This window comes from Ischnura elegans, chromosome X (genome assembly GCF_921293095.1).
Source record: "Ischnura elegans chromosome X, ioIscEleg1.1, whole genome shotgun sequence".
In the NCBI taxonomy this organism is placed as follows: Eukaryota; Metazoa; Arthropoda; class Insecta; order Odonata; family Coenagrionidae; genus Ischnura; species Ischnura elegans.
The window spans coordinates 112,229,861-112,253,369 of NC_060259.1; the positions used below are offsets into that span (position 1 = coordinate 112,229,861).

The following is a 23,509-nucleotide window of genomic DNA, read 5'->3' on the forward strand; positions in this document are numbered from 1 at the left end:
ACAAATTTTAATTCAAATAGTTTTTATTGCAGTGCCGTGGTACACTCAGTGTATTATTTCAAATACATCGCGAGCGTAGCACTCAAAAAGGAACTTTTTTTTGAAACAACGGCAATTTTAATCACATCATTTTGCATGCTTAGCAAACTTTTTATCATAGATAATGAAGATATTACATTAGATGATAAGTCTTCCGGGGCAGGATCGTTCTACAACCTTTCATCGTTTTTGTTTGCAGAAACAAATGAAATGTTGATGTACGGGAACAATAAACATACACCAACGACATTTGAGGCATTAAATAACCGCAATACAGTTTTATCAGTTATTGTTTGAATTTTCAGTACAAAATACCAAAATAATGGAATGATCACGTAAATGCACTAATTGAGTGCATAGAAAAATGGCTTCGCCTGTTGTGCATTAGCATAATGATTGACTAAGCAATGCTTTGCATGATTTTTATTCAGTACGGTGCTTATATATTGTTTGAATAGTTAGTTGTTGTTTAAATAAGGAGATTTAGTGATTCAAAATAACATCACCTTTCATCTGGATTTATGCTTATGTTTATCGGATAGAAATTTCTCTGTCGCCGCACCTATCCTGTTCCTGTATAACTGTTTGCAATAGGTATATTGGCTATTATTTGCTCCACCTCTGGTTAAGCGACAACTTGCTATAGCAAGTGTTTATTTTAGCACCGTGGGGTCTCGTTTTATCGAGGTTGCACTGTACATAATAGTCAAACCAAGAGTCTACCAAAAGTGTTCCCATAAGATTAAAAAATTCTGGTAAATTCTGGTGTGAATTCTTTAAAGGCTATCACAATTACTCCCCAAAAGCCTGCCTTTCCTGCTCCAAAGGCAGCCTTGTCAAACTTTCCTGCATTCATCATTTTTTATCCATCCCCTTAATAAACAATAGATCCAGGCTCCCCTGTATGATAACTCAATTTCTGTGACATAATTCCAGATAAACTCTTTTTGAAATAGCTATTGGTAGAATAGAGAGCTTGAAACATACCTTCAATTTGAGACATTCGCTGTAACGACTCCTTCTCCATTATTTTTTGATCAAATTGAATCTTAGCCACCGAAGCCTCTTTCTCCGCTTCAATAATAGCTTTCTTCCTCTCTGTCTCAGCATCTTTTTCCACAACCTTCTGATGCTGAATTGATATTAAAAGCTTGGTCTTTTCACCTTCCCTGTAACAAAACACAAATTGCTTGTAGACGAAAGTCAATCACAGATTCATTCAATTAAGTGCCACAACATTGCACACTTGGAATACAAAAACTCCCATCACCATGTAGCAGCACGTTTTTATTCTAGTAAATGCATTTCATTAACCAATAATTGCATTACTCAGGTTGAGAAAGAAGTCAGTAGTACTTCGAAAGCTTCCAAGTTAATCTCCCGTGTGTTTCTTTTTTTTTGTGTTTCTATGTTTATTGATATTGACTATTGGTAAGACGGGAAGGCGGGGAACCACCCCCACCTGCCTTTCCTATTTACGCGTAGCGCACTTGATATTTTTGTACCTCATGATGCTGAAAAGCGAAGCCGGTAGTATAGTAAACTCTCAATTACAAAGTCAGTGGGACCGGGAAATTGGCACTTCGTAAAATCGAGTTTCGTAATTTCAAGTCTTTTTCATAAGTCATGAAAAAATGTTCGCATTTGTTTCTTCCGCCCTTTTTTGTCTTTAGTGGCCTTATTTAAATATTTTCGGTGGTTGTTCACGGTAGAATTTTTAGAAAAGGCTTTTTGTTATCGATTTATGCTGTGAAAGATCGTTAAATAATTATACCACCATAAATTTCCCATTTCATGCACATACTTCAATATCAATGATCGCTTAAGAAATTCCCGACCAGTTTAGAAAACGTAATCAAATAATGAATTGCAAAGTTTATTATACGAATTTAATGTTATCGATTTGTGGTTAGGAGCGAATAGAAACCATTAAGTAAGTGTAAGATAGATATTTGTTTCCAGCACCCACGGAAATATTAGCGGCAGCCGGCCTAACCATACTCTGAGGGCCTAACCGCCTTATATAGTGTGGAAAGAGCAAAGAAAATAATTCCAATTGAAAAGTCAGCAGACAAGAAGAGAGACAATTATAAGCACGGCACCATATCCCCAATAGTGGAAGATACTTCTTCAGCCTCTCTCCGGTTAAAAACTTACCCCTGTTACAGGGAAAGATGAACCATGCCCTTCTCCACAGTCAGAGAAAGTTCCCAGTGGGGGGAGGGGGTTGAATAAGAGTGGAATGAGGAAAGAAGTGTGGTCAGCATAACGAGGGGTGAAGGGGCAGGAAAAAGAAGGGTATGGAAAGGGCCTTCAGCTCTGCCTCAGTCTATGTTTGGGGGGCGTATTTTTTTACGACGCACTGAAGCTCAGCCACCAAAGGGAGGGAGTGAATGGGAAATGCTGGGGAAGGAGGGGTTTGGGATGCGTAAGGTGGGTGTCAGCAAGATCAGCAGAAGGCCGCAGGAGGGAGTAAACAAAGACTTTGGAAAGAAAGATCTCTCGGCATGGGAAAACGGGGAGGCACGCGAGAAGGAAGTTCATGGTTAGAGTTAGAAGTGCGTCTTCATTACGAGTAGCCTGAAAAATAAGTTGGTGGTAAATAGAGCCCAATATTTAAGATATTTAAGTTGTTTATTCAGGAAGGCTAATATATACACGAAAAGATATTACCCAGAAAAATCTGTTATTTTTTTGCTTTTTGCCCTTCTCCATCGCCGCTTCCACCTTGGTTTCTCACTTGCATAAATGGGAATTAAATTGGGGATCTAAATCGTTAGCCAGATCAAAATATCTTAATGTTTGGAGGGCAGAGTATACTTCTTTTTTATTTGGTGAAATTACTTCCTCACTTTCATCTTCGTCGTCACTGCTATTATGACTAGTCCCAGCCGCTGCTTCATACGACGCATTGTCACAAGCCTGGATATCATCGTCTAGGGCAATATAATCGTTTGATGTTGCGCTGTACTCATCCTGCTTAGTCCAAGTATTTTTCAAAATCATCTTTCAAGCCTCTAATCTCCTCCGCAATTTCATCCGCTGCAGCTTCCTGAAGGTATAACGTAACTAATCAACCATAGCCGTGATATTATAGCGGTAGAATAACTAGTAGGCTCGTTGTATCAATTACCAACCTCGAGAACATCCTCATGATGCGCTATCAAAGGGAATCCGTCCAATTTCCAGCAATTTGCGATTGTAGTGGAGGAAATCAAGTACGTCTTTGAACCGTGTTTCTGCGATGAAAAATAACAATTTTATTAACTTGGCCATTTTAGCAAAGTTAATAAAATCGTTATTTCTCATCGCAGAAACACAGTTCAGAGACGAACTTGATTGCCTGATTGGCAGGAGTGCGATGCAAACAATTATTATTTGATGATGGCATTGATTGATAGATTTTCAAAATGCAGTCAGAGTGGTCACTTTTGGGGAGAGAGGCCCCCGCTCGTAGGGTCGAGGAGAGGGGCCAGCAAGGGTGAGCTCGTCGAGGAAAGGGTCCCGGATTAGGAACTCTTCGAAGTGCTTCGGTGAAAAGTAGTCAAGTAGTCTTCAAAGTATGTTCACAGCAGCCTGCCTTGCGAACGTACCAGGTACGTTCACAGCAGTGCAAAGGGTTAAGTAGGAGTGTACGAAATACTCCGCAAGACCTTCCTGACATTTTAAACTACGAAGTATTGTCGATGCGATGCTTACAAATAGGCACGTAAATAGGGGCATTATGTCAGTTGCAATATTTTAACTGAACCCCTACTTCCCTTAAATTCCCACCGTGAGGTTATAGGCGAACCTTTTCTCTCCAAAGTTGCACTATCATTTACGATTTCACACTTTTGATGGACCACAGTTGGAAGCGCTGATTTTTTTTAGCTAACTACGCCGGCGTAACTAGTTTTACTGACAAATGTTTCGCCATAGTTCGTATAAACGAATGCTATTTGCTCCTGGGGACCGAGCCGAGGTTCGTAATTTCAAAACATTTCGTATAATCTAATAGCGCCGTATTTAGCATAGGCTTTTCGCCGGGACCGCAATATCACTTCGTATAATCGAAAACTTCGTAAAATCCTGCTTCGTATTGTAACCGTACGGGCGCCATCCCTCCGGTTCACTGAAATATAAAACTAATATGCCAGGCTAGCGTCGTCGGCAGTGGGCCGTGAAATAGGTTCTCTATGAAATACGTGGCAGGTATAGGGGTGGACGTACAGAGAATAAGTTTGTAACATAATCATTTATTGGTCTAATAAATACCACTCGTAAAAAAAAAAACAATGCCACAAAGAATCCATTCATTACACAAAACCAACCAAATCATGGGCTGAGCTCGGTTGCGGGTAGATTACGAGAGCTAAAGCACGGAAGCATAAGCAAAAGTGCCGTTGCGACCCAACAAAAAACTAAAAGGACGGGAAACCCATGCTTCACCCAGCCCACCCCCAATTCTGCAATCAATTTTTAATGATCTCGTGCGAGAGAGTTTACCAGCGTGGGATGACCACTGGGAAGTCGATGACAGGTCAGGTGGTATTGGCTGAAGTTTGGAGGTGCCGGGAAGTAGATTACAGGTCAGGTGGCCCAGGCCGAGCTCTTTGGAGGCACCGGGAAATTGGCTACCGGAACGGCGTGGGTGTCTTGCAGCAACTGTGTGGCCACCGGCATAGCATTCCACCAACTTCCTCACTCCTTGGCAGTCAGCGATCGAGAGAGAGAGAGCTCGCCTGTTTCCTCCTTGCGGCCACCGCTCTCCCCTCATTCCCCTCTTCTCCTGTGCCTTTATCAGCTGACTTCCTCTCCGCCGTCCCACTCTCCTCTCCCTTCCCCTCTCTCTGCCGGTCGCTCACTCACGCCGGTCTGGCCTGGTAAACTCTATCGCGCATGGGTTTCATCTTAAAACAAACCCTTAACCGCTCATGCCCTCGCTCTCACAACCACCCAACGACCTTGCGTTGTTACATAGCCCCCCGAAAATAATGGTTTTTCTGCCGTTTTAACAAAAGATAGAAAAGAGGGAAAAAAAACATTATTTTGATTAATTATTCAAACAACAAAAGCTGCCAGGCAACCTGCCAGCCACATGACCAAATATAAATTCGCAAAAGACATTAATAAATCATTTTTTTTTCTAGCGCATTATAATTAAGAATGCATTCAAATCATTAACTACATTTCTAAATTATATTTAACTTTTCGTGGTCACAAAAAAAACAACACCATCAATAATTACCTCAATTTACATTTACATAGCATCAGTTATAGTTAAATCGTGAAACAATTTTTTTTAAGAGGACGCAGTACACCCCTATATTGCATGCTTCTACACGTTCCGTTCTCATACAGTTGATTTTGCTTGTGCAGGCATGCGGTTTTCGATATATTCAAGGAAAAGTATGTAGCTAAGTCGGCATCTTATTTTTGTTTTTTTCAAAATTATACAACTATGCAAGGCGCTATTGGAAATAATGGGTATTTTAGGGAATCTCTGTGGAATATTGAATCCATTAATGACGTTTATGCTTACGCATCACCTTTTAGTCAGATGTTTGTGGTTAACACAGCAACTCTCGTGGCCAATAATTTTCAGATAAGTGCGTAATTAAGGAATGAAAAACGAGAGTTATGAGGGATTTCGGTCCCAAAACGGGCATCAACGACAGCGGCAGTCATCTTAGTTCTCACTTCTCTCGCCCCGAGCGCTCTGTCAGAAATAGAACGGATTACTTTCAAACGCTATTCCCTGAGTCTAGACTGTTGCAAAGACCTTGAAAGAGGTCCTAGAGGGATGGGAGGGGAAATTTTCCCCTCCGTGGCCGGTGTGCATGAGGGATGGGAGGGGAAATTTTCCCCTCCGTGGCCGGTGTGCATGAGGGACACAAGGAACGAATTGACGTCTTCTGTGTCTGCCACCGCATTCGTGCAACAGTGCTTGAAATCATTCAGATGCCGACTGCCAAACAACGCCAAAAAAAGGGGTGAAGTGATAAAAAATTAAATATGTCTGCCCCAAGAAAACGAAGAAAGGGTCAAAACCTAGCCAAGTGGAGGGAAGAACGAAAGTAAAGTATAAGTTCTTGCTATGAGGAAAAAAGTCGCGTTCATCGAGATTGAGGAATTATACGTGCTTATTTAATCCTGAATAGAATTACTAGTTTAATTTTCTGAATTATTTTCTATTTCAATCATAATTACAGAAAATCAAATAACAGTGAAATGGAAGGAGACTCACAATCAGATGTTGGCGATTATCCGCCAATCCATACGGCAACATCCTCGGCGGCTGATTTGTACTCTTCAAAAAGTTTGATCGAAGAAGCAGAGCTACGTGGGGAACCAGTGCCTCCTATTGACTTATTTAAGGCAAAATCCTCAGCCGAAGATCTGCATTCTTCATTGGAAAGTTTAGTCGAAGCAGATAAACTGCTCGAGGAACCGCTGGTTCCATCAGTGTTGGGTCGAAGGATCGTAGATTTGCATTATTTTTTGAGTCAAATACAATCAATAGATCACTCTCCTTTTAAGTGCTCTTTTAGTGATTTGTTACTTGTTGGGGAACGTCATCTAGGGCTGAGAACATGTTTAAAATTTGTTTGCCGAGTATGCAATGCCAACGAAAATATATGGACTGGAGACAGTTAGCCCAATTTTATTGACGTTAACTTCGCTGCTGTGTCTGGTGTGATGTCTTCAGGTGGTGGCTATTCCCAACTAGACGACATATTTTCTGCCATGGATATACCCGTCATGTCAGAGAAAACTTATAAAAAATACCACGATAAAGTTTGCGAAGGATGGGAAACGTCCGCTGCGAAAGAAATGGAGGCGGCGGCGAAGACGGAAGCATTGAATGCAATAATGAATGGGGAAGTGGACACGGATGGTGTACCTCTCATTACCGTGATTGCTGACGGGAGCTGGTGTAAGAGGTCTTACCGCAGCAACTACTCGTCATTGGCTGGAGTGGTGAGTATTCATTGGTTGAAGCTATACATGTGTGTTAAGCTAAGACATGTTGAAACTGAAATGATAAATGCATGGACCTTTCCTCAATTTCTGATTCTTCGTCATTCAATATATTTCTAAAGCGGAAGAAATCAATCATAAATTTCATTCTAAAGAATTTTCTCTAGTTCTACCATTTCTCATGTTTTTAAGAATTTAAACTTGGAGTCGGCGAGAAATCGCTCATGCAATATAACCCGTCATATAAAATGGGTAGAATCAACAGGATAATAATAATTCAATGATTGCTTGGGGTTTTCTTTCTTAGGTTATTGGTCACAAATTAAAATACTGCGCTTTGCTAATGTTTCGCGATATTTTTATAGCTCTATCTTCATAGGCTGATTCACTAATGAATAAAGATGAAGCTATGAACAAAAGGCGAAAAGTTGGCCAGGCATAGTATTTAATTTTGAAACCAAAACCTCAAGAAAGGAAAAAAAACATGAATACGATGGCCAACAGAACTAATTCATTTCAAGAATAATTTCACCCAAGTTCAATCCCATGATCTAGTACACCCATGTCTCGTATAGCGCAATTTCGATTAGCGCAATTTCGATATAGCGCAAATTCGTTCCTCGGGGAAACATTGCAACGCAGTGTAGCCTAATCAAAAATCTAAAAACGCTCTCGTGATAAAACGTGAACTTGCGCTAAGTATACACGAAATTTCTATCATTTTACGCATATTAATATTATTGCTTGCCTCAAATCTTCTTTTTAGTTTATATATTAATCGAAATCCATTGCTGCGCAATGGCCAAAAGTATTACTCGTCATTGGGTCCAGATGGCCGGCCTACCGAAGTAATTTATCTCGTCTCCTTAACAGAATGAGTTAATTTAGATCATTAAGTAATCGTGGGGCTATTATCTGTTCATTTTATCTCTGCGGGTCAACTTTCGTGAGATCCCGGACACTCTCGGAGGGCCTCGCTGAAGTGGGAGGGGCCTCGCTGAAGAGGAAGGGGTAGTACCGAGAGAGAGAGAGAGCAGGAGCGACCTTAACGTTGCCAAATGTACATAGCCGCCTTTGTGTCTCACTGAAAAGGTGTGACTCACACGTGGCCACAGATATTTTTGGCCCGGCGGCGAAACAATGCATACAATGTATTGAGAATAATCCCATCTCAGAAGCCAGGATATTGTCCGCTAAATGCGAGACCGCTGGTGAAAGGCATACATAGGCGCAACATTTTTATAAACGGGGAGTGCAAGGGAAAAGGATTTGGCAACACAGCTAGCAGATTCACGAAGTTGACATGACGGAGGTCTGAGAGCGACTGACGTTCCGAAGTGCTAGACCACGCCTACTGTCTGCTGATTGGCAGAGGGAAAGTCACGTGTAGATAAACTTTCCCTCCTCTCACCCCAACTCGGCTAAGCCACACCAGCTCACCCGCAAAGATAAAGTGAACAGACCTTAGTGGAAATGATTTTTTTTTCAGCAATACGGTTTGAGACGTATCTTTGCCGTCATAGGTTATCGGGCGATTGACTTCCAGGTAGAGCGTCTACGCCGTCTACGCTGAAGCCTTCAAGGTCATCGGTATTCACGGGGGAGAAAAGGAGCGGTGGCCGAGTGGCGCATGAATAGCATCAACACATAAAAGGGTCCGCTATAGTCTCAAACACAATGGCTTCGTTCCCTCCCCGCAGTCGCAGGCCTTCTGCGTCTCAGGAATACAGTTCAGCAGTGGAAGGTGATATAGATAGAGCCATACAGAGTAAAAACCAAGAGAATATGGCAAAAAATAGGAATGCGCGTAGAAAAATCAAGAATTTATCAAGAAAAACTATAAACCTAGAAGAGGAATTGAAAGAGGTCAATTGCTTTGAAAATGGAGAGGGTCAAAGCGATATTGTGCAGAAGTTTAAACGCACGATGCCTTATTCTGAATAAAGACGAAGTTAAAACATAAGTGACCTCAGCCGCACCAACTTCAACCAAGCGGTCTACACATACGGAAAATTAATAGTGAATCAGGACAAAAAGACGAGAGTGGTAATCGCTCCGAGACATTTAGTGAAAGCTCCGGTTGGTTCCAGAATTTAAACGGCAAGCAGGTATTTTCAGTGCGGCGATATCAGGTGAATCTGCAAGTGTTGATAGCGCAGTCACCGCAGCATTTTCTGATGAACTCCAAGCTGTGATTGAAAGTGGCTTCTTTCCCCCTCAACCAGTTTTTAGTGTTGACGAGACGATATTGTTTTGGAAAAGAATGCAATCTCGTTCATTCATTTTCAGGGAAGGAAAACCTTGGTCAGGTTTCAAGGCATTTAAAGACTGTTTCACGTAGCTGCTAATGACTCGGATGACTTCAAATTAAAATTATTTATCATTCATTAACTCCGCTAGCTATGGAATGGCATTCAAAGTAGCATTTTCCTGTCATTTCGATGAGCGACAAAAGGGCCTGGGTGACACAATAGTTGTTTTCAGACAAGTTTGAAAAATCGTCAACTGCCGGCAACGCATTACGATCCCCTGAGATAGCAGATGTTAGCCTACCCGCACGACAGGAGGGAATTTCAAAAGCACGTAAGAATTTTTTTTAACGTGAATAAAAGTCTTTGAATGCGGGCATACTATCTTTAAAGATGTTTTAAACTATAAACATTTATATAAATAATGTTTTCTAAGGCTTTTTATGGGAATATAGATGTTTTAGAGGAAATTCAATACCCAAGACCTATGCTACCAGGAACACATCCCTATCTTCCCAATGTTAAAACGCTCTCGTATAACGCAAATTCGTATAGCGCAAAGACCCCAAGGAACGCATCCCTTGCGCTATACGAGACTTGGGTGTATATCTATTTCTGTCATATATATTAATCAATGAAGACGCTCCCTCTAAAGCATTCTTTGATGACATTAGTTTTTATTTATTCTTCGGAATTTGTTGCGCTAGGTGTTAACATAAGCACCACTAACCCCCCTTTGTATATAAATTTATCTTGATTCTATATAATAATTCCTGTAATTGTAAACTTATTTTATATAAAAATCGTCGGTAACCGGCGTAGGTAGAGTTTGTTATAAGCGCATGAACAAAGTAAAATTTAAAAAGGAATTTGCGGAAATACATGCGTAAGATTAAGGATTATTATTTATATAGAAAACATAATGATAAGTTTAATTTTCTCACCAAAATGTTTATTGCTTTTTCTGCTAAAAAGTTGTGAGGTTCATGCGCGTGGAGGCAGGGAACATTTTCGAATAAAGTTCATTCTATCGCCCAGTGCGTACATGTAAAAATAATTTTTCTACATTTCAGGGCGCCATCATTTCAGGGCGTCAGATACCACACCAAAAAGGTTCTCTTCATAGCCGTGAAGAACAAATACTGCACAACTTGCGCCCGGGCTGATTCTAAGGGTAAAGAAGCCCCAGAACATAACTGCTTCAAGAACTGGAGCTCACATCAGAGCTCTTCCAGTATGGAGGCTGCAGCCATTGTTGAGGGGTTTTGTAAGAGTGAAGAAATGTATGGTGTAAGATATGCGCGACTCATTGCAGATGGCCACTCCAGCGTTTACAAAAAGGTCCTCGATGCGAGACCCTACAAACTATTGTCAGTGGAGAAAATTGAATGCCGTAATCACTTGCTCAGAAACTACTGTAACAAGATAAGGGAACTTGTGACAACATGTAGCAAAGGAATCTGTGACAGAGTTGAGAGGAAATTGATAGCAGAAAATGTTTTGCGCTTTAGAACTGCAGTGACAAAAGCTGTTGAGTTCCGAAAATCTCAGGATATACCCTAGCCTAAAAAAACTCAACTACTCGAGAGGGATATCCTGAATAGTCCGAGCCACATTTTTGGAGAGCATGAGAAATGCAAAGAAATAGGGTATTTTTGAGATGGCAAAGACAAAAGTGATCAAAAAAACTACATTCCAGAGTGAAAAAGAAGTGGGGTGAAGGAAAAATGATGTGTATTGTTAAAAACATAAATCGTCATAGTCGAAGCCTTATTTACGACGTGGATAATAATCCAGTAGAACACTACAACACTGTTATAGCAAAATACATAGGTGGAAAGAGAGTCAATTATGCCCTCTCCCGTTCATATAAGGGAAGATGTGACGGAGCACTTGTGAGTTTTAACTCTGGCAACCCATTGCTCTCGCTTTATAAAAATGTATGCGACGTAAGTCCAGGGTACCACTGCAAAAAGTCCCTTCAGAGGAAAAGTGATAAGGCGCTTTCAACTTCATTCAGAAGGAAAGGTGTGCCAAGATCGAAGAGAAGTATATTCAGTCGTCTGGGAAAAAATCGTGACCCTGATTACGGGCCATTTTCTGAAAGACCGGACATGCCAGACCCCCAATTTGAAGATGAGTGTCGGCTTTTCCTCAAATCCCTCCAAAGGACCGAAAAAGAAATAGAGGAAATGGAAAGGCAAACAGTGGGGCAAGGAAAAAATAATCAGTGGGTCACAATGCAGAGAAAGATGCTCACTGCTTCCAATTTTGGCCGCGTATGTAAAATGCTTCCGCACACTGGCTGTGAAAACTTTATAAAATCAGTTATGTACAGCAATTTTGACTCTCCTCACTTGGAATATGGAAGGATAAATGAGGAAAAAGCTCGCACAGCATTGGAGTTAAAGGAAGGTATTTCCATTCAACCATGCGACATATGTCGACAAAGAATTTCCTTTCCTTGGAGCTACTCCTGATGGAATTGTTAGTGATCGTGGAATAGTCAAAATAAAGTGTCCGTCATCGGCAGCAGAGATGACTGTAGAAGACGCAGTCAACAAAGGAAACGTAAACTTCTGGATGAAGAATGATAAAATGAAGATTAACCAGAAGCATAATTACTTCTTCCAAGTTCAGGGCCAGCTTCACATCACTCAGCGAGACTTTTGTATCTTTGCCGTATGGACCAAATGTGATTTAAAAGTGGAGAGAATTGAAAGGGATGACGATTTTTGGAGAAAATTTATGGTGGAAAAATTGAAAAAATTCTACATTTAGTGTATGCTTCCCGAAATTGTTGATCCGAGATTCTCCCGATCAATGTCGATTCGGAATCCTCCTGGAAATTTGGCAGCTCAAGAGAGGAGAAATTCAGCGGGGAAACGAAAGAGGGGGGAGAAGGACGGGGAAGGACAGTTGCCTAGTAAAAAAGCTAAAAATAAATAATTTAAAAACAGATATTACATACTCTTTTCTTTAACTACTAACCTGTCCCCATCGGATAACTCTCCATACAGAAAAGCAACCAGAAACTGTAAATTACCTCGAACGAAAAGACCTGCGAGTGAAACAGGATTTCATCAGGACTTTTCAAAGCCCATAAGGGCAGCATTTTCGTTGTCATTCGTGTGACATATCCGATATAAGCAGAAATTGAAGTTGTATCTTATATTCAAGCCAACATTATTTTGTAATCCTCATTGGTATTATTGATTATACTGCAATATTTACCTTGTCGCCAAGGTTTTCCAATCACTACAGCTGATGCAACTCCACTACGAAATCTTTTCGGATTCCTAACGTCTGAATAAGTAAGTACTATAAAAATACAAATTCAATAGGAAAATAGAATATTATTTTTATGCTACAAAAATGATATTTTTCGTTCCCAAGTTTCTTTTCTGTGGTTTTATTTAGGTATCTAAGTATGTCAGATTCACAGCATGAGTGCGACCTGGCCCGAGAGACCAAAAAATGTGCACGTGGGGCTGAGGGCCACCGGTTACGAAAAGGCGAGGACACCTTCCAGCGAATGCGGATTTATTTCCTCCGTGACTTCCGCGGAAGCGCACTGCAAAATTCTGCGTCCATGTGCTCTAAGCTTTCCATGAACACGGATAAAAAAACTCAAAGTGAAACCCATGCTGAAAGTAAAAGGGCTCTGATGAGAAAGGGTAACTGACCCTCGAGTATCGATACTGTCAGGGTGCACACACACCCAAGAGTGCGAGTGAATTCCCGTTGGCGACGGCCACGGAAGAAGTGAGAGAGAGGAGGAGGTGCGAGAGCTAGCAGAAGCCACGCCCGCCTCATTCCCTCAAAGAGGAACACACTGAAGATAATAAACCCTAGTCAAAAACGCCGAGGCAAGGATGGATTGTCTGAGACGACTCTACCGGCCGACAAGAGAACTATCTCCAAACTCAGACGGCCTCGAGGGAGGAGAAAAATTTATGTCCCACGTCCTCTTAATAATCATTTATCATCTCAACTTTAAACAGACCCTTTTCCTCAATGAAAAATTTCACTATTTATATCCATATAACCATGAACAAAATTTTAATACTCAATGAACAGTTAAATTTACCACTCATACTCACATCAACCATGAAAGAAAAACACAAAATTTCAATCTAGCAGCAGGTATGATTCGTGTTCCTGCCACACTATTCACGATATGGTATCAAATTGAAAAAATTATAAGTGCCCTTTTCCTTTCCACTCCCTTCCAAAACACAAGCATTAGGACCACTCATTCTTTTAATAACAAATGGCCTGGTAAACAAATGAAAAAATTTATGAAACAGCTTTAAATGAGCATTAGATACTTGAGGTGTTCTTAACAACACTTTATCACCAATGTGAAACATTTGTCCAGTCTCTCTCTGTCTCTTCTTCCTCTTTTCCCCACTTCACGTCAAATTCCTTCACACCATATGAACTATATCTTCAGGACGCACTTTGTCTTCACTAGGGTTATCTATCACACTCTCAAAATCGCGCACCGGCTTGACACCAAAGTGCGCTTCGTATGGAGTTATCTTAGTACTCTCATGGGTCACTTCGTTGAACCATTTATTAATAAAGGGTAGCAATTCAAGCCAACTGTCGTGTTTTTTATCACAATATACTCGCATAACACGAGACAATTCTCGCATCACTCGCTCAGCCAGGTTACTTTGGGGATGCCTAATCGACGAGTATACACACTTTATCCCCAATTCTCGTAATTCACCTTGCCAAATGTCGCTTGTGAACTGGGTTCCGTGGTCGGTCAACACTCTTTTAGGCACTCCCCCCAAGGGAATATAAAACTTTTTGAACTGCCTCTTACAATTCAATGCATTTGGCTTATTTAACGGAACCACGTGAGTAAATTTAGAGAACACGTCCACCATTACCATTACAAATTTGTTACCCCTTGCCTTGGGTAATGGTCCATACAAATCTATCGCCACTAAGTCCCTAGGACCCCGGGGAATGATGTTCTCCATCGGAATGATGTTCTCCATCGGACCGCTATAGCATCTATTTGAGTGCTTGGTACGTTGGCACACGACACATTTGCTTATGCATTTTCGTACAAATCTATTAAAATTTTTCCAGTAGTAATTTTCCTGGATTATCCGAGCAATTTTGTCAGGTCCAAAACGTGCAAATTTGGTGTGAAAATACTTGGTTAGTTTTTCTGTCAATGAATCGGAAACCCAAACCTTGTACCTTTTTCCGTCTCGGCCCTCCGCCTTCCTAAGTGTGTCGTCGCTCAGCCTAACGCGCCGCACGTAATCCTTAACAATTTTTGGAGCCTCGCTAAATAACTGACTATAATCATTTACCACCTCATTCAACTGACATTGCTCTTCCGGTAACAGCCTGGAGTTTCCATTTACTACTTGCCCCATTTCTAAATCCCTATACCTTAAATTCATTAAACTGACTTCTTTATTTGATTCCCTAAAATAATAATCGCTAAGGGGCATCTCCAATTCATCCACTATTGGAACACTCCCGGACTTCAACGTCAAGCAATCCCTTCGAAAATCAATGCCGACTCCATATTCTTGAAAAATATCTGCTCCCAAAATCAAAGGCTTGACTAAACGCTAAATAACAACCGCAATGACCTCCATTTTTATCGCTCCCATTGCCAAATCCAACAATACCTGTTTATTGACTGCTTTCATTTCTCTACCCGTATCTAAAAACGCTTTGGTTTTGGTTCCCTTAACATCAACTTCGACTTCCTGTTCTTCCACTAACGTGTCGAACATATCTCCCTCCATTACTCCCATTGTGACGATCGGTATCACGACCTCATTCTCGTTTGGCGTGCGGGAGATTACGTCAAACGCGGCCAGTTTAAAGAGTTCAAATTTGTCGGGATTCCTGGAGTGGATATCCTACGTCGTGATTCATTCTGCCCCCCGAAAGAACTTTGTCGGCCCTCTCTTAATCGACCCCCGACAAAACCCATGCGCAGTAGAGTTTACCAGGCCAGACCGGCGTGAGTGAGCGACCGGCAGAGAGAGGGGAAGGGAGAGGAGAGTGGGACGGCGGAGAGGAAGTCAGCTGATAAAGGCACAGGAGAAGAGGGGAATGAGGGGAGAGCGGTGACCGCAAGGAGGAAACAGGCGAGCTCTCTCTCTCTCGATCGCTGACTGCCAAGGAGTGAGGAAGTTGGTGGAATGCTATGCCGGTGGACACACAGTTGCTGCAAGACACCCACGCCGTTCCGGTAGCCAACTTCCCGGTGCCTCCAAAGAGCTCGGCCTGGGCCACCTGACCTGTAATCTACTTCCCGGCGCCTCCGAACTTCAGCCAATACCACCTGACCTGTCATCGACTTCCCAGTGGTCATCCCACGCTGGTAAACTCTCTCGCACGAGATCATTAAAAATTGATTGCAGAATTGGGGGTGGGCTGGGTGAAGCATGGGTTTCCCATCCTTGTAGTTTTTTGTTGGGTCGCAACGGCACTTTTGCTTATGCTTCCGTGCTTTAGCTCTCGTAATCTACCCGCAACCGAGCTCAGCCCATGATTTGGTTGGTTTTGTGTAATGAATTGATTCTTTGTGGCATTGTTTTTTTTTACGAGTGGTATTTATTAGCAAAATTCACTAACTCTTGGTTAACTATGTGGTATTCCATTATTTCCTGGATATAAACAGTTACTTATACCACTTATTTTATAAGAGCGCGACCCGGGTTTCAATGAGTAATCATCATCATCAGGCGCTAATTATAATTTGTTTATCTTGTTGTTAATCTTGTTGTTACCTAGTTACTTGATGAATTTTAAAACAGACGCCAAAATAGGTGAAAAGGATGGGTAGAGGTATTCATTTATAAGGGTACTATCTTGATTTTCAATAATTTTTAAAATTTCTAACTGTTCCCTAGAATCCAGTTCTCGACGGTCATTGCAAAAATTTAATTGCAAAAGAGGTATTTATTAGACCAATAAATGATTATGTTACAAACTTAGAGTCTCCGTACGTCCACCCCTATACCTGTCACGTGTTTCATAGAGAACCTATTTCACGGCCCACTGCCGACGACGCTAGCCTGGCACATTAGTTTTATATTTCAGTGTACCGGGGGGAAGGCGCCCGTACGGTTACAGTATAATCGAGAGTTTTCTGTATTAATAATTGTAAAATTGTGGAAATTGCTCCTGCTTTTTCATTTTTCATTATGTCAAGTTTCCACTCCATCTTGCCTGAAACCTCAGACTACATTGGTATATTATTATGCTTCAATGACCAAAATTTCAAGTTTAAAGACCCAATAACAATTTAAATTATCATTTACCAATTACAAAGCTATTTGATAGCTTTAATGTTGTAACCAATAGAAGAATGGTTCCCACATCACTTAACCTTTTTTTTTCATCACCCTCCTTAACAATACTGTGGACTAAATCATCCTAAATAAGTTTCATTACATCTTCAAAGTACACAATATGCAAAAATTTTCATTAATCTGACTAAACTTACAGACTACAGCAATTATTGGCCAGCTTCTTTTGATTTCAACCCACTGTGGCTCTGTGGCATGACAATACATATTTTCACCACCCGGTTACCACTATTTTTGACGCCTAACCAAATAGGTCCGTACCATTACATCCTTTAGTAAACAACCATTTGATGAATATTAATCATAAACTGCCTACAGGCATAGTAATTGTGATTCTGTAATTTTTTATGCATCATTCCATCCCCAATTTTTGGCTATGCAACTACGGGAAAAATCTTAGTTACTTGCATGCAAACATAACATTACTTTCCTCGCATTTTCGCTGAAAAGGCATGGAGCACACAGAGAAATGCACGGTATAGCAAATAACACCCTTGTATCAGTTTGCTTAATTCACTTGCCTCAACCTTTTCTGAAATTTAATCACATGCAGCACTACCTTTTTAGTTTTTAGTTCAATTTGCAACAAATTATGTTGGTCAACAAAAATATGCAAACAAGAGTTGTATTCACTGAACAGTGATAAAGGGTGAAAATTCCTCAGGTTTTACACCAAATCAGGTTCTTAATAACCTCATGCCATGTTTTTCTACCCTTTTTCCCAACTGCTGGCAGCTGAAAGGTACAGAGCTAGTAGCCAATCAGAAGTGCTGCCCATTCCACCTCACCGTTTCCCTCCATCCAGCCGACCATCATTGCCAGCCTGTGGAAATACCTAACTAAACAAGAGGTGGAACGAGTGCAATCTCCATAATTTAAGTTTGGGAACAATGCGAGCTGGAGAGTGATGTTCGCTGCATGAAAGTCACAGAGAGACTGCACCTGCACCCTACATATTCTCACCCACCACTCTCCTGTGATTGGCTATAGAGCGTTCCACATTTAGTTGACAGTATGGGCTCTTATGGAGAATCGTTTCCCATGCTAATCTCCATAAGGCCAGGAGCGCGGTGTTGTCAATAACAGCACGAAAATTAATGTTGAGTAATGCACTGATTAAAAATTGCATTCTAATGTAGAAAGAGATGCTGCATTCATTCGTGCCAATATTTTTTCGATAAAAATTATAACAAAAGCTATAAAAAACATTTCGTTAAATTTCCGTAAGAAACGTGTATTTTTTTACTTTATCTTCTTCTCGCAATATCTGCATGACCATTGTCTGTATTGAATTGAATCTTCTGCAAAAAATTCTGCACACTATTTTCTCCTTGAAGGTCTTCACCAATTGTACAAATATTGAGTTAAAATGTTGTTATGCCGACGTAACACCCTTTAGGACAAAAAATTTTGATTTTTGCAAGGTAAAAAGTAGTCGCTTACTAACTTACGTTTCTTACGTCGTAGGTCCTTATATGCTGCGTATCAAATGTGAAGAAAACTACAAGGTCATTTTTGGTGAAAAAATCATTAACTTACATCAATTCTGAAGTGAGTTACAAGGTTTTGATCTTAAGAAAAAATATTTCGGTGCCGCTGGGCCGGGCTTCTTGCTTTTTCTTGTGCCGAGAGGGAAAATTCTCAGGCGGAAAAGGAGTTTTTTGTCAATGCATACTATGAAATGTATTTATCTATTCGTTTGATATCCTAAACAGAGAATACTCATACGTCGTAACAGCAGTGTTTTCATCTGAATACATTGATACACGAAAGTAAGCAAGTGGCTTGGAAATAAGATGCTTTCGCCTTGGGTGTTTAGGTCCCATCGTGGAAACCAAGAAAAAGAATATCTCATAATCTGTGCGAAACACTACCCCATCCAGTGCACGCCTTTTACAAAAGGGGGCTTGGATTTTTCCTGAGTTCCTTTCATAGGGTACCATAAAACCTACACCAAAAGCGACCCAAGCCGAAGGGGCCGTGGAAAGAATTTACGAAGGCGTTCAGTTTGTCATTGCATATTTTTGGAGTGAACAAGTGTTGTGTGGTCTGCTGAATTTTAGAATTGTGTAGTGTGTTTTACACTTATCTTTGCTGTAACACGCCCAATCAATATGTCCGATACAAAGAAGAGGAGAAAAGGTGAGGAGCTCATAAGCCGCGAAAGACAGTTGGTGCTCAAAGTCTTCTCGTACTTAAGGAAATCACTCAGTATTAGTGAGGCCTGCCGAGAAGCTTCAAAGGCTACTGGGTGTTGGAGTTCACTATTTACAGAGTGAGAAACAAAAGCTCCCGTGGTCCATTGGTAACTCCTTCAAAAACTAAAGAAATTAGACAGCCTTACAAAAATTCGAGAGCAGTGATTTTCGACGGTTTGGTAAGATCGGGAATTAGAAGGAAGGTACATGAATCCTTCGTGAAAAATATTCCTCCGACTTTGAAATCCATCTTAAACTCGGTAAATATGGATAGTATTCTCCCAGATTACAAAAGGACAACACTATATAGTCTTCTTTTGGACATAGCCTTCGTGTACGAACGCAGGGGAAAAGAATCATCCTTATTGAAAGAGATGATATTATTCGTTGGTGGCACAATTAATTATTTAAGGCAGCTAAAAAAATATTGTCGCGAACACAGGACGAGTGTATTCACAGGCGAAAGTTGGATTAATGTTGGACAAATAGTGAACATTAGTTTGCGAAACAAACACTTAGAAAATCCGCGACAAGATTTCCTTGCTGGACTAAATACTGGGCTTGGCCCCCACTTCCCGAGGAGGACGATTTGCAATTATACACGCAGGAACGGAAAATGGGTTCATAAAAGGAGCATCGCATGTGTTTCTGTACAAAAAGAACTCAATGGATGAGTATGAAGAAGTGGATGGCGAGTGTTGCGAGAGATGGTTTGAGCACTCACTTCTTGCAAACTTACCCGAAGGATCAATTATAGTGGTAGATAATGCCTCTTATTACTCAAGGAAATTGGAATCCTTGCCTACTACAAGGTGGAGGAAAGAGAACATTAAGGAAATTAGCTTTGAAGATGTCAGCTTGAAAAGAGATCTTAAATTTACAATAAAACAAGTACGGGAAAATTTTGAAAAATTAAAGATTGATGACGTCTTATACAACATCGCCTTTCATGTAATACTAGCCAGAGCCAAAAAATATTGCATAATATGTAAGGAATAGAAATTTTGTCTCATTCAGGAGTGGTGATAATTTTTATTATCCTTCAATTTATTGCTATTCTTTTACATTACAGATTATTCATTATTCAGCTTGTGCATTGAACAAGTACGTGCATAAAATAACAAAAGACTTTCCCTCTTATATTGCAGCAAAGGTATTGTAATTTACGCTAAAAAATTCCTTAATTTACGTTGTCTTTCGTGCGATCCAGAACTCCTTTTTGAACTAAACCATTTTGGCGCTCTATTATGTGTGGTTGCATACGCTGTTAGGATGCCTGCTGGCGGAGCGGAAGCTTGGCAACACTGTTATCCATAAGGCCTGTACTGTCAACTAAATGTGGAACGCTCTATACAAGAGTTGGTGGGCCTCGAGTGTGTTCAAGGTCACCCACCATCAGTAGGGGAGAGAGATATGAGTTATTACTCAATGATACTGAATGGATGGAGTGGCAAATCAAAACATTTAAGTATGGTATGAAATACTTGACCTGCTACAAAACCTGAGAAATTTTCAGCCAAACTGATCACAGAAAGTACTAGATCATAGATAACACACATGTAATTACAAGGAGAATGGAAATGCTGATGATAGTTAATTAAAACAGTGAATTAGACCCATATCAAAAAATAAGTATGGTATTACCGGAAAATTCCTTACAGAAAAGCACTAAGGAGACACATAGATTGGGAGGACTAATAAAAGAAATATTTTTTGGGTGAGATGTCCATCAAATATGAAATACCGAAGGAAAAGAGGTATATACTGTATCCTGGTAAGATGAGTCTATTTCAGAAACAGTTGCTCCTAAGGCTACAGAAATTAATAGGCGTAAAGTTCTATCACAATTGCTGGTTGATTATCAATTTAGGATATTAACATGTTGCGTACGGATGGCGAGAATTCTCGTCATTTTTTACTGAACGTTCCGGGCGGATGACGAAGATTCTCGTCATTTAGGCGCATCAACCTATACAATTTTAAATAGTATTCATTAAGTGCCTAAATGGCGAGAATCCTCGTCATCCGTCCGGAACGTTTGGGAAAAAAATTACGAGAAATCTTGCCAACCCTACGCAACGTGTTAAATGAATTTTACAAAGGATATAAATACTAACGTACATCAGTTCATAATTCTTCCGAATAGTTTCCGGGATCTTAGGTTTGGTGACTCTAACAGCTTGAATATACAAGCCAGGAGCCATCTCATTCAAATCTCTTTGCAGAGCAGTCTTCAAATTTTCATCTATCTGGTCAAATAAGTCAATATAAACCTGGAATACACAAAAAAATGAAATTTCTTGGTAAAAACACAAAAACCACAAAAGTGATTACTCAAATTTCCTATACTGAAGCAGTAGATCAAATAAACAAATGTCCTGAAGTCTGTTTTGCTGACCTCATCTATGTTACACAAGAACAGTATTTTCAAATGTTAAATCATACCTCATTGTCAACAGGTTTAAAGTTGTTTCATTGGAAATATTATACTATTATAGCATAGTCATTTAGTCCAAAATTTTTTACATTTTTTCCTGGCAAGAGATAAATGCAATTAAACAGAGAATCATCAGCCTTGCCTAATTTTCAGTTCATCCTCCACATCTTGGAAAAAATGTCCAAAAGGAGAAGTGGGAATCATTTTACAGTGCAAAAGGTCCATGGATCCAGCCAATACCTCATACAAACAGTGGGCCTCTACATTACACTTTCCTAGAATCAACATATTTTAAGCCGTCTCTTAAGAAGTATAAAATGGGGATTCACAGCACATACTTGCATAAACAACAAGCACTCAACATACAAGTGAGACTTATTGATACTAGCAAAGAAAGATGATGAAAGTCACCAAACTATTTATCATTGATCTGTTTATTTTAGTATTCACACTGAAGACATTTGATCCTAGAATAGAGACCTATGCAAAATGTCAGAATTTTGCTTGCTATTATGTACTCCATTATCATGGACACAATTCCTCTTAAGTATTTTACTACAACACAGTGAAAGCTAAATTCAGCATTTCCTCAATATACATTTTCCCTATTTTACAGAGATCTTATAAAACATATAATACATCAATGTGAATAAAGAGGCAGCATTATACACTTTCTTTAAGATTGTATTCCGTAATGCATGCATGAAAGTAACACTAACCTCTTGTAGGTTATGCACACTGCAAAACTGGTTGAGTTCATGATGGACTTTATTGAAAATCAGTGATTTGTCATAGTCAGCTGTGTAATTCTTGACAATGTCAAAAACTGCAAAAAAACATAATAAAGGTATTCAGAATTTGTGCAAAATTGTAAAAACACTCTAAATAGGCATCAAGGCAACTTAAGAGGCTTTATTTCCGTGCATAGTGCAAAAAATACCTAAAATTAGCACTCTTTACCAAAACTCTTGCATGAGATGCTTAAGCACTGAAGGCATGAGAGAAGTGCAATCTCTAAAATACTATAATGAAACACTGACTTGCAATTTTCCACAAAAATAAAATTTAATTCGACTCGAGTTTCGATGTTACTACATCATTTTCAAGGTACAACTGAGAGAGGAGAAATGGGGTGGAAGGTCCTCAAGGAGGTGGCTGGAATGGGTAGAAGTGCAAGGCATGGGGGGGGGGGGGAGTGGAAAAACCAGAGGAGGTAAAAAGGTGGGAAATTGAAGGGTTTTTTCCAGGGTTAACAAACTTTGAACATAGAAATGAAAGCATTTGAATACACGTGGTGGTCTTCTTATCTTCGGATGTCGTTTCCGAGGGCCATCGGTGAATTGTGTGGAAGGGGGGGGGGGGGAAAGACGTCTTCTGTGCCCGTAGGCTGCCGTGCGGACAAGGTTCTTAGACAGTAAGGTTGCCTCATTCGCAACTGCGCATGCGCCAGCAGAAGTCCCGTTACATCACTGTAGACCCTGTATCCCAGCTGATCATAGCCATTTCATTGTTTGCGCGCTAGAAATTGAGAGAGAATAAGTTCCTTAGACCTTGCGCCGCCTTGTTTTTAACGTGAATCTGAACACATTTCCTGCAATTTCACTGGAAATCGTCTTTGTAATCCTTTACTCATAAGACAAACTTTTTGTGGGTGAAGAGCGCCTTTGATCGTCGGATATGCCAGGCTCCCGTTGTACTGTGACAACGTGCTCCAACAGCTTGTCGAAAACGAAGAAAGCTGGACGGAATTTCTCATATCACAGGCGGATGCTTAAGTTGAAAAATCTTTTTATTGTATATATTAACTAATCGAATCATTGACCATGTCTCGCCCCCTACACATGTGAAAAAAGTGGTGAACGTGAATCAGTCAGACAAACTAAGTGGATATGCTAAAGATTTCGTAATCAAGAACTTAGATGCCCCTATTGCATTGGAAAATCAGGAATTCTTCCCTTTTAATGCAAATTGAACTTAATATTTTGCGCACTCATTCATGCAGGGACTATTTTGCAAATTCATCGTTTACCTCGTATGCAATGAGTAACATCGTGTGCCAATGGTAAGATATCAGGTAAACAAATTTCTAATACATACTAAGTCTGTAAATTTGAGTCCTTTCGTATGCCTTTGAGAGCTATTGAGAAATTTTCGAGGCCACAGTTGCAAAAAATTGTTTATTAATTTAGGGGCAGAAAAGTTTTAGCGTGTATAAAAATATTTATAAGGAATCGAGTGTTACCGTATAAGCGCGTGTAAGAG

General features: G+C 40.3%; 1 protein-coding gene across 1 annotated transcript in view; it reads right to left on the reverse strand.

Moving 5' to 3' along the window:
* Positions 1-23,509, reverse strand: part of LOC124170678 (erlin-1-like) — an 81,101-nt gene that overhangs the window by 45,719 nt on the left and 11,873 nt on the right. Inside the window, exons 4-6 of the mRNA XM_046549574.1 lie at positions 21,967-22,073; positions 20,932-21,083; positions 1,027-1,208 (exon numbers count right to left, since the gene is read on the reverse strand). Coding sequence (XP_046405530.1) covers positions 1,027-1,208; positions 20,932-21,083; positions 21,967-22,073 — 441 coding nt within the window. The remainder of the gene's footprint in view (positions 1-1,026; positions 1,209-20,931; positions 21,084-21,966; positions 22,074-23,509) is intronic.